Raw genomic sequence first — 17,250 nt, forward strand, 5'->3', positions numbered from 1 at the left:
GAAGCTAGGGATATCTACGGGCACTGCCTGCATGTTTTGTGAGAAGTATGACGAAACCTCTATACACGTCCTGGGGCAGTGTCCGGCACTTGTGCAAAGTAGGTCGAGGCATCTGGGAGAACACTTAATACCAGATGCAAAGCTGAAACATCTGGAAGTGGGGAACATACTAAAGTTCCTGACGGTTATAGGCCTGTTTGAGATACTGTGATCAATAGGTACACTATAACCAGTAAAAGGGGCACAACAGTTCTTTAAGGACGCGGTGCGACTTTCCCTTAACAGAATAATAACGAATACTTCCAAAATCAATGATGTTATCCCTTCTTTAAGTAACATTGGCCCTTCAGTTATTTGAAAAGATTGGAAAAGGATCGAAAGGTTTTCACGGAATATATTTTGCTTCCAAAGCTGCGCCTAAGTAACCGAAAAATCTTTATAAATTTTGGTAAAGATGTTTTCCTTGACATTTAGAAATACTCCAAACTGTAGTGGGATTTACTTGAAAAACTGGATGGGCTTTGTTAAGGTCATAGACAACAAAATATTGCATAAGCAGAATTCACTAATTCGCCCAACAAGAAATTTCTGCTCAAATAATTTTGCGTAGAAACTTTGCATTAAAATTCCTTCTCATTTGGTTGATATTAACTTGAATCATTTATTCAACAAGGACTCTGCCATTCCTTTACGGCGTAATATCATCTTCTACTTTAAAGTTCACAAACTTCTCAAAAATGTCTACCTTCACAAGTCGTTGGCATAGTCCTTGCTCGTATTTTGCTGAACTTCCATCTACTCTGACTGACTCCGTCATTGTTCTCAAAAATCATCATGAATAATAATCTCCTCTACCCACATTGTCTCCGCTGCAAGCCTCCACTCCTTATCTTTAATCTCTTAATTAATTGTCTGCTCTACACTGTGTAAATGCCATTCATTTCGTTTATTAATTAAAGTTGACTTAATTACACGCTAAATAAATTCACCGATGTGCCGAAAATTATTAAGCTTCCTCGAAGGTACTTGAATGTGAGATTCGCGAAAAGTTTGGCCTTCTGGGAAGAGTCTGTCCTACTAGGCAGGTTCTAGGAATCAGCCACAGTTGCCTAGTAATAGTGAGAGCACTGGAAATGATGAATTTTTTGTCCCCAGAGTCATGTGGGAAGACGTAAAAGCTTAATGGTTCTGTATCCTTTGGGGAAGATCGAGGAAGGCGAGATTCGCTCGGAAAGTTTAACTATAATGAGATAACCTTAGTAAGATATATATCGAGGTTTGTAGACAACAAAAGGACATAGATCTATTTTCTCAGGCTACAGATGGATAACATCCTTTAATCCTTCTGTGCGGACACAAATCTATGAGGTAGCCAGTTTCAAAGTGCAAGTTTGACTTTGACTGCATATGCTCCTTATACGTTTTTAGGAGTCACTAAAGAAGCATTTTATTAGCTGAAACCCACACCTGTCTATTCACCATATCCTTAGACCCTCCAAGAGAGTGCTTTCCCTTCACCAGTACACATCACAACTTAGCCTACCTTAAAGTGCACTTAAACAAATGCGCCTCCCTTAGGTAATGTGTACAAGTCAACTTCTAACAAGCTTAAGTTTCCTCTTCATAGGATAACCCTTCCTTCTAAGACGAACTGCCTGCGAGGGGATGAGAAACCCAGAAGTTATCTTCAACCATTCATTTGGCGACGAAAAACATATTTCGTTATTTAATTAAACTCACGCACAAGAAGGCTTCCGGCTAATGTAGAGAAGTTTTCAGCCGTGCCATGAGAACCCTCATATATTGTGCACCTTAAGGATCCCAGATTAAAAGTCGTTAAACAAAGAACAGGAAGTGTTGTTTGTTCTCTGGAATTGGGTTAACGACAGAACGTATTTGTTTTAAATTTTTGTCAGGTTGAACGTTGCTGAATGCAAGTTTAGATCTAATTTCTCTTAGAAGTTAGTCTGGAGTGTGTTGTAAGTACATAAGTTGATTTTAATGAAGATAAAAGATATCAAATAGGTGGTGGGGTGTTCTAAGGGACGAGCGACATATAGTGACATATAGCTCTTCTGTGGGATTGAATAGGTACGGGCATGTCAGGTTGGTATTTAATGTAAAGGCCGTCAAGAAGAAAATAAGAGGTCAGATCCCCTCAATACTCTAATCTGGTTAGGAGAGGCTATAGTTACACATGTGTGTGCCTGTGAGAAGTTGCCAGATCAGGCGCGACCTCAGGTGGCAGATAGAACTATATCTGTTGATGTGTAAATATATGCTCCTCTTTTCTGGCTGTGCATGGGCATGTGAACGCTCATGTCTGGTGCGGGGACCAAAATGGCTACGGCAAGGACACCCAGAAAATAAAATGAAAATGGAAGAAGTGAGAAGTGAGTGGGAGGAGTCAACTTACGGTGCTGTGGCTCGGAACCCCAATACAAGTGGCATTTGGGAGTTAGCTGTTCAAACTTATCAAGGACAAACACTAAGAACGTGCTGAGAGCTAAGTTTTAGTCGGTAAAAATCGCATAATCTAGCGTGTTCCAGCCAGAGTCTTAGAAGAAGATTTAAACTTCCTTAAAGAAAAGAAAGTTACCAGTGTGTGATATCAGTTAGTGGTTAGAAACTATCCTAAGATTTTCGATGTATGACAATATACGCGAGAAGGAAAGAAAAGCTTGTCATTCCACATGAAGATAAAGAGGATAGTTCTTAAAAACCTCAATTGAAGACTTTCAAAAATTTTCAAAAATTTCTGAAAAAGGAATCACCAATGAAAGTATAAATTCTATTGAACCCCATTGTAATGACTCGTAGCGAAAGGGAATACAAAAAGCATGTGACGCTTCCATGACAAGCAGCACTGTACTCAAGAAACGAATGTCCAACTTCTAGGTGGAACGACGAAATCGATGAACTTCGTAAACTTTGCTTTAAAGCCGGGAAACACAGTCCCATTTAAAGAATTTAAAATATTGTTGTCCCCAATTTCTTCTCACGAGTAATGGGGAAGTAGTCAACCTTGCAGCAGAGCCCCAATGCTACAGTGTTCCATGGTTACCTCCAAAGGTAGGGAAGGTATTTGGAGGGGAGCCGCCGAAATATAGTGTAATGTCACTGCAATTCATCCAATAGGTGTGTCGATTCCTTCACCCCGGATTACGGATTTGCTAAGAAAATTTACTCTTCCAAAAAGGGAAGAATAATTTAGGGAAGATGAACACAAATGGAAACGTCCGATGTTCGTAGCTGACCCGGTGGGTCATATCATCATCCGATGACACGGGCCTGGTCGCATGAAATTTCCGCAAAAAAAAGGTAATATACTATTATTAACTGATTTTGAACAGATATCGATATGAAGAGTATTTTGAGGCCTATTTAGAGGCAACTTCATGCATTTTTTCAGATTTTTCGGCTGGGTAGTTTCCGAGAATGGGTTCGTTAAAAAAATCATTACTTTCGACCCCTCCCACTCCCCGTCTTTCTAACAAATCTCAAAACTAAGATCGGCATCGAAAAGTACTAATCGAAAAGTACTACCTTTCATTTGATACAATATTCGGAGAAAAAAAATTGTACACCCCCTTTTACATCTATAGGGACCCCTTAAATCTCAACGTAGAAGGATATCATTCACCGCGTGTCAATCGGTATAGCAGTTTCTGAGAAAAATGCGTGTGACAGACAGACAGACAGAGTGTGGGAAAGAGATGTGGATCCTCTGGGAAATCAGCAAGCTCCTAAGAGGAAAAAAGGAAATACAAATAGTTCTGGAAAACGGAACTAAAAGCACCGAAGAGAGAAAGCAGGTCCCCCAAGTGCGAGCTCCGATAATCGACTCAACAAAATCCAAAGGGAACGAAAACGGTGGACAGACCAAGATAGTTAAGAAAAAGGCGAAGAAAAAGGCAAAAGTGAGAATTCGTAATCTCCAGCAATGGAAGTTTGTCCTACGCGAAGATATTGAAAAAGGTCAAATCTGACCCCGATCTAAAAGATCGAGGCGGAAATGTCAGTAAGATTCGAAGGACCCAAAAGGGTGACCTCATGTTCGCGCTGAAAAAAAACAGCTTGGGGAAAACTGATGGCTATAGAACTCAGGTTACGAACTCACTTGGGGAGAATGTCACAGTACGCACCCAAAAACATGAGGTCTATATACAGTGCAAGGATCTCGATGAAGTGACATCCAAAGGAGAAATTTGCACTGCCTTGATGGAACAGTTCAAGTTGGAGGAACTTGCCGAAGAGTCCATTGTGAGTTTGCGGAAAGCCTATGGCAGTACTCAAACGGCCACATTGCGATTACCAGTGGATGAAGCGCAGAAGCTATTGGCGGCCGGGAAGGTTCGAATTGGATGTGTTGTTGGCCGTCTGAGAGAGCAGATTTTCCTAAAGAGGTGCTTCAAGTGCCTCGCGTTCGGTCATTTCGCGAAGGCATGCACCAGCGGCATTGATCGGTCCGATCGATACAGAAGGTGTGGGGAGAAAGGCCATATTGCCAAAGCGTGCAATAGGGACCCCAAATGCTTATTGTTCGAAGGAAGTAAGGTATGGGATTACCCGCATATTGCCGGAAGTGGTAAATGCCCGGAATTTAGGAAGGCAATAACTTCAATGAAAAAATGAGGTTCATTCCAATAAACCTCAATCATTGTAGGGTCGTTGAAGATTTACTCAAGCGGACCATCTACGAATCCGAGGTGGAAATTCCCATCATTAGCGAACCTTATAGAAACCGTCACAGTGACATATGGGTTACAGATTCGACTGGTGGAGCGGCGCTATTGGCATGTGGTCGACAAGCCATACAATGTACTGGGGGTCAGACATACAGCGGCTTTGTGTGGGCGAAAATAAACGGGGGGTATATGTGTAAAGCTGTTACGCCCCACCAAGCCTGACACTGCGCGAATTCGAGGAAATGCTTGACAGTCTTGTTCTCGACGTAAGGGGTCGTAATCCAAGGGTGATTGCTGGTGACTTCAACGCTTGGGCCCGTGAGTGAGGTAGCAGAGTGACAAATGCAAGGGGCCGCAGCCTAACACACGCTATTGCACAGTTGAATATCATTCTGGCCAACGAAGGATATGTAAACACCTTTCAGAAAAAAGAGTCTGTCTCAATCGTAGACCTTACTTTTGTCAGCCCTGCACTGACACGTGGTATGTCCTGGTGCATCAGGAAGGAATACACCCACAGCGATCACCAGGCAATCTTCTTTGGGCTGTGAGTTGAGTCACCGGGCAGAAGACCATCACGCCCGAAACCGAGAAAGCTCTGGATGAGCAGACCTTCATAGAGGTGTGGTTAGATCAACACAATAAAGCAGGCGCCTCTACGGAAAGAGCTGCCCATGTGGCCCAATGCATCGCCAAAGCATGTGGCACGTCCATGCCTAGGAGGTGCTCATTTGCCAGTAGAAGACCAAACTACTGGTGGAATACTGAACTGGGCAGCCTTCGATCAGCCTGTAACCGTGTCAGAAGAGTGGCTCAGAGAACGGTAGGCAGAATCGATCAAGGGCAAAAAGAGCGCGCCTATAGGGGCCAACGGAGCAAGAGGGAAAGCTTTAAGGAGTTGTTCGGAAGCGGACCTAAGCCCGTGGGGGAGCGCCTATAGAATCGTGATGGGGCGATTCACCAGTGACAAGCTGCTGGAAATCTGCGCTAGGATAGGAGGTAACAAAGCTTCGGGTCTGGATGGCGTTCCGAATAGGGCTCTTAAGCTTGCCGTGAAATCCAGACCGGACATGTTCGCTGAGTTGTTCGAAACGTGCATGTCTGAGGGGATATTTCCTGCATTATGGAAACTATAGAAGTTGCTACTGCCTGGCTGGTAAACATTCAGGTGAGCCAACCTCCTACAAATCTATTTGCCTTTTCGACACTGTGGGCAAAATGCTAGAGCGAGTATTCTATAATAGATTACTCCCGGTTGTTGAGAGCCATGGAAGTCTCTCAGATCGGCAGTATGGGTTCCGTAAAGCCAGATCAACCATTGGTGTCGTCAAAATGGTTACTGGCTTCGCCGAAGATGCAATCCACAGAAAGGGCAGTACTTGCAAATCAATATTTGTGGTAGTGACCCTGGATATGAGAAATGCATTCAATTCGGCCAATTGGAACCTAATACGGGAATCTCTGGCGAAGATTGGTATTCCCGCTTATCTTGCAGCTATTGTCAACAGATATTTGCAAGAACGGAGGCTTTGGTATGACACCGATGACGCACCCCAGGAGTATGCTGTCTTCGCCGGTGTTCCACAGGGCTTCGTACTGGGTCCACTTCTGTGGAACATCATGTTCAACGATGTACTTAGTCTTCCTCTTCCGGCGGAAGCCACGGCGGTGGGCTACGCCGACGTTATAGCGTTGGTTGTGGTCGCAAAGCACCTCGAAGATGCAGAGTTATACTCATGCGAAGCAATCAGTGCTGTTAACGGTTGGCTAGAAAGCTCTGGCCTGACACTTGCGGAGGAAAAAGCAGAAGTGGTCCCCTTCACCAAGCGCGTAAAGGAAATTTTGCCCATATTCAAATTGGACATCATATCATCACTTCTACGCCTGCCATCGAAAACTTGGGATTTATGACAGACGGGAAGCTTAGCTATAAGCAACACGTGCAGTATGTTTATGACAAAGCATCCACTGCATGTGTGGCCTTGGCAAGGATGTTGCCGAACGTGGGAGAGCAACGGCATGCTTCCAGGTTGCTTATAGCTAGGGTAGTGTATTCGATCCTGAGTCGGGTTTGGTTTTAGTGGCTAAGAATCCCATACACTGACGTATCCAGGCCAGTGTCTTTTGAAGATTTCCACCTCTTCCAAAAAAAAAAAAAAGAAAGACAGACAGTCAGATAGACGCTATTATAGCCGCTATTATCGATAGCTACTTGAAAGAGCGGACACTCTGGTATGGACCCAAAGAGTATGTTGTCTCCGCGGGTGTCTCACAGTGCTCTGTACTGGGCCCACTACTGTGGAACATCATGCATAATGAAGTACTTAACGTTACGCAAATGATATAGCCTTGGTTGTGGTCGCAAAGCATCTCGAGGATGCTGAATTGTACTCAAGCGAAGCAATCAGTGTTGTTCAGGCGTGGTTAGAGAGTGCTGGACTGGCACTCGCGGAGGAAAAGACGGAAGCGGTCCTCATCACTAAGCGCCGCAAAAGAAATTACGCCTGCATTAGAATGGGGAATCGTATCATGACTTCCAAGGCGGCCATCAAATACTGGGGGTGATGATCATGTGCATCCACCACGAGTATGGATCTGGCAAGGATGATGCCGAAGGTAGGAGGCCCGCGGCATACTTGCAGGCTGCTCATAGCCAGGATGGTGAACTCTATCATGCTGTATGCAGTCCCAGTTTGGGGAAAAGCACCGCAGGTTTTAGGCAATGCATATAAACTGAGTACGGTTTACAGAAGAACATTCTTGAGGGTGTGTTCTGCCTTCAGGACCGTCTAACACGATGCAGCGTTTGTCATCTCGGGAATGATGCCGATTGACATCCTGGCAACCGAGATGACGAATATTTATAACACCAGGTCCATCTCTCCCTTATCTCAGGTGAAAAAAGCCGAAAGGGAGAGATCCATAAGCAGATGGCAGCAGCGATGGAACCAGTCAGAAAAGGGTCGTTGAACTTACAGGTTGATCCCTTCCATCGCGGAGTGGCTGGAGAGAAAGCATGGGGAGATCAATTATAATCTCACTCAGTTTCTCACCCGCTGTGGAGGATACCGTCAATAGTTGTACAGGGTTAAATTGGACACCTCGTCTAATTGCCCAAGTTGCAATGGGGTTCCAGAGGACGCAGCGCACGTATTCTTCCAGTGTCCTAGGTTCGTGGAAGAAAGGAGGAACCTAGAGGAAACTCTAGGTGAAGTGCTATCACCGGAAAATTTTGTCCGGAGAATGGTAGCCTGTTAGGAAGACTGGGATGCGTTCACTTCCATGATTGCTATAATCCAGAATAAACTGCGAAAAGCAGAAGAAGTGAGGAAGGCGCGGTTACGAACCCCGCGGGTAGACGGAAGGAGACTCCGCCCTGTGGTGTAATACCAAAAGGTGGTTGCACGTGGTAAGGGGGAGTCGGGGCTGGTTTTAGTGGGTAAAAATCCCACACTCTGGCGTGCCCAGGCCAGAGTCTTTTGAAGATTTCCACCTCCTCACAAAAAAAAAGACAGACAGACATTGAACCGATTTTAATAAGGTTTTGTTTTGCAATTCAAGACAGAGGAAAGAGGAGAAGGAGCTTAGACTGAAACTTTACTGAATATACATGAAATGATCCAGCTCGAAGGATTGTGAAGCGTTATGAGTTTCCTCTTGGATTTGCAGTTTTGCTGAAAAATTCTTATATGTTTGTGGGCGGATGTCAATGGTGAAATTACTCGTAAATGCCGGCGGACTAACGATATGTATGAAGCAGGAAGACAACCTCTTTATGATAGATGAAAATCGTAAAATATGAATCCTTTAAAACCAGCACGAATATAAATATGATCTATACTGAGTGGTTTCAAAAACTCTTCAGAAAACTCTTCAGGATAATGTGGAGAATTCATGCACTTTAATTTTAAAAGTAGGGTTTTTTCACTCCATCCAATTATTTTTTCATTAGCAGGTATAAAGTAAATAATGTTGATAATTTCCAGGATGATAATTGCAGTTTATTTTAAAAAATTCTTTCAAAAGATAGTTTACAATATGGATGGATACGATGCTGCTAATTGGCCACTTTTATTTATTTTCCAACCTCACTTTGATAATAAATATACAGTCAATTTGCAAGTTAATTACTTTATGTAAATTTCATCAAATAATTGAATCATTATTTCCCTTGGTTGGAAAATTACAGTTTACATGGAAACCCAAGTTACAAAAAATACCCTTTTATGAAACAATATCATTCCAGCAAAAATATCCATTCTTGCAAATAATAATGAATTTATTTATTGATGCTTGTCGGTTTTTCCAAAATGTCGGTTCTCATATCATTATAAAAATTCCATGAAAAGGATTAATGTAAATTCTATAGAGAATTCTACTTAATATCTTTTTGTTTTATTTACCTGAGCATTTAAGTCCTTGGTGGTAAACACCGTATAAGAGAGACCCACAATGGTCACAAAATGTGGGGCTTGAGTATGTGAATGGCGCGAAATCGTGTTTCTTTTGCGAATCCTGAATATATAGAAATTAAATTTGAATTGTAAGTACGTTGGAAATAAAGATATATCAAAATATAACTCTATGTTATACATGCTTTCGCATATGGTCCTGTCCTTGTCGAAGATCCCGAAGCCTCTGTTTAAGGTATATTTCAGTTCGTTCTTATTTTGAAACGTAAATAGTTAACAAATTAATCTAAACATTAGTTAAAGGGAATACATTTATTTTATAAAAAAAATGTGTTAATTTTTGTTTCATCAAATATATTTTAACTTAATTCACAGTTTTACTCATTTTCTTTGTTATATACTGCCCTAGAGCCGGCAACGATGGTGGTCGCGAAGTTGACCCCTGCTGCTCTCCGTCAACATTCGTATGAATCAGGAGTTGATTATTTTCTTAACCAGCTTCCGAGCGGAATGGAGGTTTTCAATCCTGTTGGCACAAAATTCGTGAGGCACGGAATGGGAGACAACGCGTCGATCACAGCTCCTTTTCACGTGAAAGGTGGGCTATCCCCTCGCGTTCTGTTGGTGAAAGGAATTTGCTAATTTGAAGGGCAATAAGAAAGCTAGACCGAAGTAATATGTTAAACGGTTCCATAGTTCGATGATGAGGAGGTATACAATTGGTAGTCCAACTGCTTTCCATTGCAAGAGGCCCACACTCAGTGCGGAGCCGCATTTATGCTCAGTTCCCAAAAAAGTTAAAAATGCGAATTGGGATTGATAAATCTCTCAAGAGGTTATGAATTTATGCGTTAGTAATACAAGTTCCAGGATGTGCTGGCAATTCAGTGGATCCTTCATAAGGAGTGCGAAAAAAGATGAAAGTGCAGTTAAGCGCGGCTTAATATCCCCAGCAGTCATCCGGCTGCTAATGGTTTCAGCATTGCGCTGGAAAAAACCGAAGCAGTCATCTTGATCAGAAGGAGAATCCCGAGCCTGCGTCCCATATCGATTGGCGAGGTGACTATAGTCAAAACCAGCGGTTAAATATCTTGGTTTAATGCTCGACTCGAACATGAGCTTCTTCGAACAAATCAAAGCAGCAGTGGACAGGGCTGCAGCTTGAGTCGGTTAATGGCGAATGTCGGGGGCCCTATATCTACTACGAGACGTCTCCTTATGGGAGGAACGCAGTCGGTTCTGCTCTATGGCGCGGAGGTATAGGCTGATGCTTTTGACAAGGACAAGTGCAGTCTGCTTATCGCACCGTCTCCGCACCAGCTGTGATGGTGATCGCGGGAGTGATCTCCGTTGCCCCCCTTGCCAAGGAGCGTAAAGCTATCTACCGCCGAAAGGGTGAGAACTTAAGGGGGTCATCCCGTGTATCGGATCTGCGGAATCGAATTTTTGTTTTTGGCATCAGTTGTATCGGAATCGCATTTTTGTTTTTGGCATCAATTGTATCTAGATATAGTAGAACATATGGGTAAAGTGATTTTTTGATATTCGGAGTCGTTAGGAAATAATAGTGTTGAACACGTGATAAGTCACATGCCAGAATTATATCGATCGCCGTAATAAAGCTCGTATTTATCGGTCCGAATGACGTTCGAATTACTTCGCTAAAAGGACAAGAATTGAAGCCAAGGCAGTACATGTGTTTCTTGAAGAAACCTAAGGTTTATGGATTAGGTATAACAGATTAATAGCCAGTTAAGGTTTTATGGCTAAAAATCGCGTTCTACTTTTTAAAGGCGTTTTTCTCAAAACCGCATCTTGAAAATCGGCTGCCACCATAGCCCAAAATCTATTAAGAGAAATTCTTTGAAATTTTCACGACTTATTCAGAACATATTTCTACGGTCCGCAAACTAGGATAATTGCGATTCATTCAGTAGTTTTTTTTTATTCATTAAAGAAGCCTAAAAAAAACACCAAAATTCAGAAAAAAAAGTTTAACACGTCAACAAAAATTTACCTTTCAATATTTTTTAATAATCCTAGTTTGCGGACTGTAGTTAAGTCTTCACGTTAAAATGCCGTTTCCTTTTTTCTTTACGTTGATCGTAGCGCCCTCTAGCGTGGCAGCAGCACCTTTTTTTGGAGATGGGTGTATAAATTGCTCTGTATTTCAATAACGAACTATCTGATCTTGCTGAAAAAATTACTACGCATGCTCAAGATATCAGTTAATATATGGTGAAAAATTCGTAGTTGTATCTTCATTCACTACTTTACAAAAAAATTCTAAAGAAAGCCAAAAAAAAACGGCCTTTACACGGGATGACCCCCTTAAGAGAGGTGGTTGCCCGTGAAGAACGCCAACGCATCCTTACCGAGTGGAAATTTTCTTGGCAAAATGAGCCAAGGGGAAGATGGACTGCGCCGCTCATCGACAAATTAGACCCGTGGTTGAACAGAATGCATGGTGAGATTGATTACTTCCTTATCCAACTTCTAAGTGGGCATGGAGGTTTTCAGTCTTACCTGCACACGATCGGGAAGGCGCGATCTCATGATTGTGTATTCTGCCATGGAGCGGTGGACGCCGCTGAACACACTCTTTCTCTTGCGACAGGTGGGTCGGTTTTCGTCAGCAGCTTTATCCAGACACAGGGTGGCTCTCTCCAGACAACATTGTCAGAGAGATGCTGAAGAGCGCTGGCAGCTGGAATCGTATTGCGCATTATGTTCGGCCTCTTTTTATTGCGAAGAAGATTGAAATTGACCGGCGGAGGGATTGGGGGTTCGCTGAACTAACAACTCCCTTCTTCCCCTCCTCTCCCGTTTGTGAAAGGAATTCCCTGACTTTAAGGCTCCCAAAGCCGGGAGAGCGGGAGAGCTAGCCCGAAGTAATGTGTCAAACGGTTCCAGGCTAGCTCTCTGATGACAGGGAGGTGTTTAGTTGGTAGTCCGATAGCGTGCTGTTGCGGGAGTCCAACCCTAGAACGCGTCCTGGGCATCCACTTAAGGGCGATTATAGCGAGTGAGTCCCAGCATGCCTACCCCCAAGGAAAAGAAGGAAATCGCTCTCTACGAGGCAATTGGCACGGTTGAGCGGTCACTACAGTACAGTTATTTTCTTTGATATAGAGGGAGCATTCAACAACGCTAGTAGCAACGCATCAAGGAAGCCTCGACCACCATTGAATTGGAGGGGTATGTTACGCATTGGATTACATTCATGCTAAAAGGCAGGGTAATTCACTCCGATCTTGGAGGCAACCACTTGACCAGAGCTGTGAATAGAGGTACACCTCCGGATGGGCACCATCTCTCCGATGATCTAATGGCGTGCTGTTGCGGAAATCCAACACTCTGTGCGTAAACGCACTCACCTATCCTACTCCCAAACAAAAAAAAGGTATCCCAACTCCCGTTTTGCCGGTAAGTTTGAAATATTTTTGAAATAACTTTAAAAATATCCAGCCAATGCGCGTTCAGTTCTGATTGACGTTAACAACCCTAGTATCTCTGATTTTGGTTATTGCAGAAGTTCGATATTTTAAGTCCTCTCATTTCCTTTTAGTTGAAAGTGGTAATTCCTAACTGGTTCACTGATTTGCTCATCACTTTAGAAGAGAGGAGCTCTGTATTCCAAACTAAACTGTGATCTTTGGTCTATTTTTGGTTTATCACTATATCCGCTTAGCCTAAATATTCCTTTTCCAGATTCGGCTTACACCAAGACAGAAACTTAGATAATTTAGTTCTTTGAGAAGTATTTACTACTTTTCATTCAATTGACCGTTTGACGAAACAAAACCTTAATTAAATCGATTCACTACATATCTGCCATATGCACTTTTCTCAGAAAGGGTATTCCTATTGACATGAAATTTGGACATATGGAAACTTTTCATAGTCAATAGGGATTTCAGTCCCAAGGAGGGATTGAATAGCATGCCTTTGTCTTGAGTTCAAAAAGGGCTCCCCATACTTGCGAAGGGAGTATAAACATTCTTTTCTCGGAAAATATGGGTGAGGAGTATCAAAACGAAGCGTTTGATTAGTACTTCCTAAAACAAGTCTCAGATTTGAAATTATTTACGAACTAGTGGAATGAGAAAGGGAGGGACTTATCCTTTCAAAATACAAAAACGAAAAATTTAGGGAAAGTCAAGAGGATTTTTTGGTAGAGAAAAATCTAACTTTGAAAATGCATTGCTCAAGCTAACAGGAGTATATTATTACACTTGAGAAATTTACTGGAAAATTCTCCTTGGATTCACTCTAGGAATGCAACTACGACTTTGAGAAAGCACAGGCTATAATATATAGAATCCTACAATTATTAACAAAATTATAATAAATTAGATCGAAACCGTGCTTTTCTGAGAGTACCATATTGGGAACTTTTTGGTCTTTTTCGATATCAATATTTCGCATCATAATGTTATGAACATACCAATGCTAGCGTGCAATTAAATATATTTTAGCTTTACGGATCGGCGCAGGCAATAAATTGTAAATTGTCTGTAGGTTCGTGAAGCTGTGAAGGAGCACCACATTATCCGAATTTAGGCGAGCACAACCTGTACTTCTTACTGTCGGAGGTCTGGGTGATGAATTTACGACTGATTGTTCGAGGCAGGGAGCAGGCAGATTTTGATTCTTTTGTTTGGGACAACTGGCCAATCACTTGATTAATGGAGAAGAACATTTTTAGGCCGAGGAAGGATTAACAGGAAGTGTTTAGTGCCTGTGTTAAAGAAGTCGGAGTGTGGATTTCTATTGAGGATAACAAACCTTATCCAAATGCAAATATATTTTTTGTCGCGTATATTTCTATTAAATCCATTGTAAAACTGATTTTGTAAAAGTTTTTATTTAGCTTTGGAGCTAAGAAATAGTTTTCAGTTTTAACAATAGTGAATTCAAGAAACTTTATGTTAACAGAAAAATCGTAAGATGATTGGATGTGAATAATTGTGCGAATAATTTTTGTATGTCATGTACCTCCAGGAGATTTTGGTTAGCACCAATAATTTGGGAGGTGTGCGGGGTCGAACCGATATTTTTTATATTTCCAATTTCAGTTTAGGATCTGGTGCAATCTTAATACATTGAATTAAGGTGACATAAAATTTTGTTAATGGTGTGAGAGGAACTGAAGTACTCAAAAGTAATAATTGTCATATGAACCTAACAGCTGACTTTGGCCCAACAGTTTCATAATCATAACACATTACCGATCAAACAGAAGTTGAGAGTCAAGTGATGACTATCTTATAGATGACTTTGTCTCAAGTATCTTTAAATTTTAAATGTTGATGTATATAACAGAGCCGAAAGCAATTCCTTGGAGCATTTTGATGAGAATGTGATTATTTTGAGAAGGTTTTATTCCATATAAAAAATTTATAATCGGCGGGGAGACTAAAGAAACATCAGGAAAGAATCATGTGAAATTTTCAAAAAAATTAAATTAAATACTAAATATTCGAAAAATAGACAGAAACTGTCCCTTAAGCTCTATAAAGACGGAGATAGCCTCATAGAGGTGATCGCGATTTCAGGTCCAATACGGAAAGTTGCTTATATCATTTTCGAAAAATGTCAAAGTCTGACAGCTTCCTAAAGGCGAATAAGATAGATTGTAGTACCTGCAGTCTCGCGACATGCAAACCATTTTACTGAGCTGACCCGCTAAAGAAAATCTTTCAATTGTATTTCTAATTTCTGTCCAAAAGAGTACTTTTATTCTTCTTATTATGCTATTTCTAATTTCCTAAATCTTGGCCTGAGTCCACATTAAACAAACGAACCTAACTTTAAAGATAGTGATTTTAGAATAATCCTTTCAATTTTAGTTTAGTATACTTGAAACCTATCAATCTTCAAACGTACCGCAACCCTAAATGCTATTTATAATTGTGCTATTCTTCAATTATATAATCATACAACAAAAATTGCCATGCTATTTACTTGCACATACTGGTATACAATTATATGTATTTCGTTTTACCGACTCATTTAAGTGTCTCAGCTGCGAATGACATTGACGATATTTGCAAGTGTTTAAAGGTAACCTGTTTGCTTTGTCTCGCGCAACCACGCTTGGTTGTTGAAGGAGATGTTTTCCTAGTCCGGCATGGAATCTAGGTGAGTGTAATTCAAAATTACAATGATTGGTGAACAAATTGTTTAAGACACAGCTTCTTGGTTTAACGCGCCCCTGATAAAAATTTAACTTAGTACTAGATGGAGAGATTTGAATAGAGATTCAATTAATTCAGCTTTTTGGAAAATAGATATTTACTGATAGTGATAAAGAATAATGGGTATCATCAAAAATAAAACGGACAAAGAAGGAAATATCTATGGAGCAGTGCAGGACACCATGAAGACCCGACCCGAAGAACCGAGAAGTGTAATTGGGAAAGTTGACTGATTAAAAATCAGAATTCAAAGCTCGACAAAGGAAGTTCCGAGCTCCAAGCTCGAATGATTTATTAGTAAAATGTCGCAAACGTTTCATCCTCAAGCATTTGAAGAGTACCCATCCATCTATTGAGGGTCACATATATTAGAAATATGTTTAAGATTGCGTAAAGTAAAGTTTGCTCTCCATTCCTTTGTTTTGAAAGACAAAGAGTGCAACCGTGAAAGGCGAGTACGCGATGGGATATTTTAGCACATTGAGGGGGCTTTTGATTCTGCGCCAGTCCAAAAACTTTGCGATATTGCTAGAGAGCATAGTGTCCATGATATTTTAGTTAGGTATTAAGTTATTGTAAATAAGAAGTTTCTTTAGAACAAACATGTAAAAATTGGCTCTCACAGCCCTGGTCTCCGCAAGGGGCTCAGGCCTTATGAGGTAATTCAAGGAGTTGCTCGCTTGGATATTACTGGTGCAGCTCCCAGTTGATTTGCAGCCTATGGATATTTACATGTGCACACGGACTAATTCGTTTAAGTCTACTGGGAAACGTGAAACGTCGGGGGCAGAGAACATTAGAAGACATATTAATGGCATTGGGTCCTCGTACAATTGCTTGGTAGGAGATATAAAGTTCAACCCAAGAGTAAAGAAAACTGAGATAGTAGTGGGCGACTATTCATACTGATGTCGTGGAATCCGATGGTTCAAAAAGAAAACTTCTGGAGCTGGAGTCTCCTTCTTAGATAACAACAACGGTAGACTCGATTTCTTCGTTCAGGAATAAAGAACTCGTTTAAACTCTATGTCTAGATTTAATACTGTGGAATTACTCTGGATTTCGAATCAGGTATTGTATGGGAAAATCTAACGTCGAATGCCGTACAAAAGGAGGCTTCAATCTCCTCTATGCCAGTATAGGAACCAATAATTGTAGTGCCAGTAGCATTTACTAATCCTGCTATCAAGCGCTAGGAACAAGTTTCCCAGAAGTGTCAGATCTTAAATGTTACTTGATATTCCAATTTTTTCTGTCAGTGCCAAACAATTATTGTGGAAAGTTTATCCTTTCGAAAAGTAGAGGGACATGTAGGAGTATTGTTGGCATTCTAACTGTCCGGAACTGAAAGTAGTGTTAAAACATGATAAATGTTGCTCCTACAGCGTAGAAGTGGGATCCACAGGACATTTCCTAAATGCCTAAACAAGTCTCAGCCTCCCATGGTGGGGGATTGTCACATTACAGCTTTTTAACTCCATTAGATCTTGGTTATGTATTCACCCGAAATTTGCAGCAATTGGACTTTATAAGTAATTTCATAGCCAATCAACAAAAATACGAAGTGAATGCGTTGTCGCGGATGAACGCAATACAGTTGCTCACAAGGATTCCAGCTGAGGAACTGGCAATGTAGCAGGCGCCAATAGGCTACCTGGTCTGATTATGCTTCAGGTCCCGCTGAAAACGTCTTCGGACGGGCCAAGAGTGTGTACGGCCGGGCTGGGAGTAGGCTCATATAACTGAGGAAGCTCTGTTTGCTTCCTGGTCATGTGTTAGGGGTAAGTGGATCTGGCCGTGGATGAGCCGAAGCTACCGTTCGTGGATCCCCTTCTTTGCACCGGAAAGATTGTTAATGGGACCCCAAGCCAAGGGGAATAGCACAGCCGAGGGCAGACGCAATAAACCGATGAGAGAGGAAGCGGTGGTCCTGGTTGGACTATTGTCAGA

The 17,250-nt window shown here is 41.6% G+C and overlaps 1 protein-coding gene across 2 annotated transcripts in view; it reads right to left on the bottom strand.

Annotated features, from left to right (window-relative positions):
* LOC119653887 (protein kinase C, brain isozyme) overlaps positions 1-17,250 on the bottom strand; it is a 536,905-nt gene that overhangs the window by 147,769 nt on the left and 371,886 nt on the right. Inside the window, exon 4 of one of the 2 annotated variants that reach the window (XM_038059007.1) lies at positions 9,092-9,203. The exons of the other annotated variant lie outside the window; for it this stretch is intronic. Within the exon in view, the coding sequence (XP_037914935.1) occupies positions 9,092-9,203 (112 nt within the window). The remainder of the gene's footprint in view (positions 1-9,091; positions 9,204-17,250) is intronic. 2 annotated transcript variants of the gene reach the window in all.

Source organism: Hermetia illucens, chromosome 4 (assembly GCF_905115235.1).
Source record: "Hermetia illucens chromosome 4, iHerIll2.2.curated.20191125, whole genome shotgun sequence".
Classification (NCBI taxonomy): domain Eukaryota; kingdom Metazoa; phylum Arthropoda; class Insecta; order Diptera; family Stratiomyidae; genus Hermetia; species Hermetia illucens.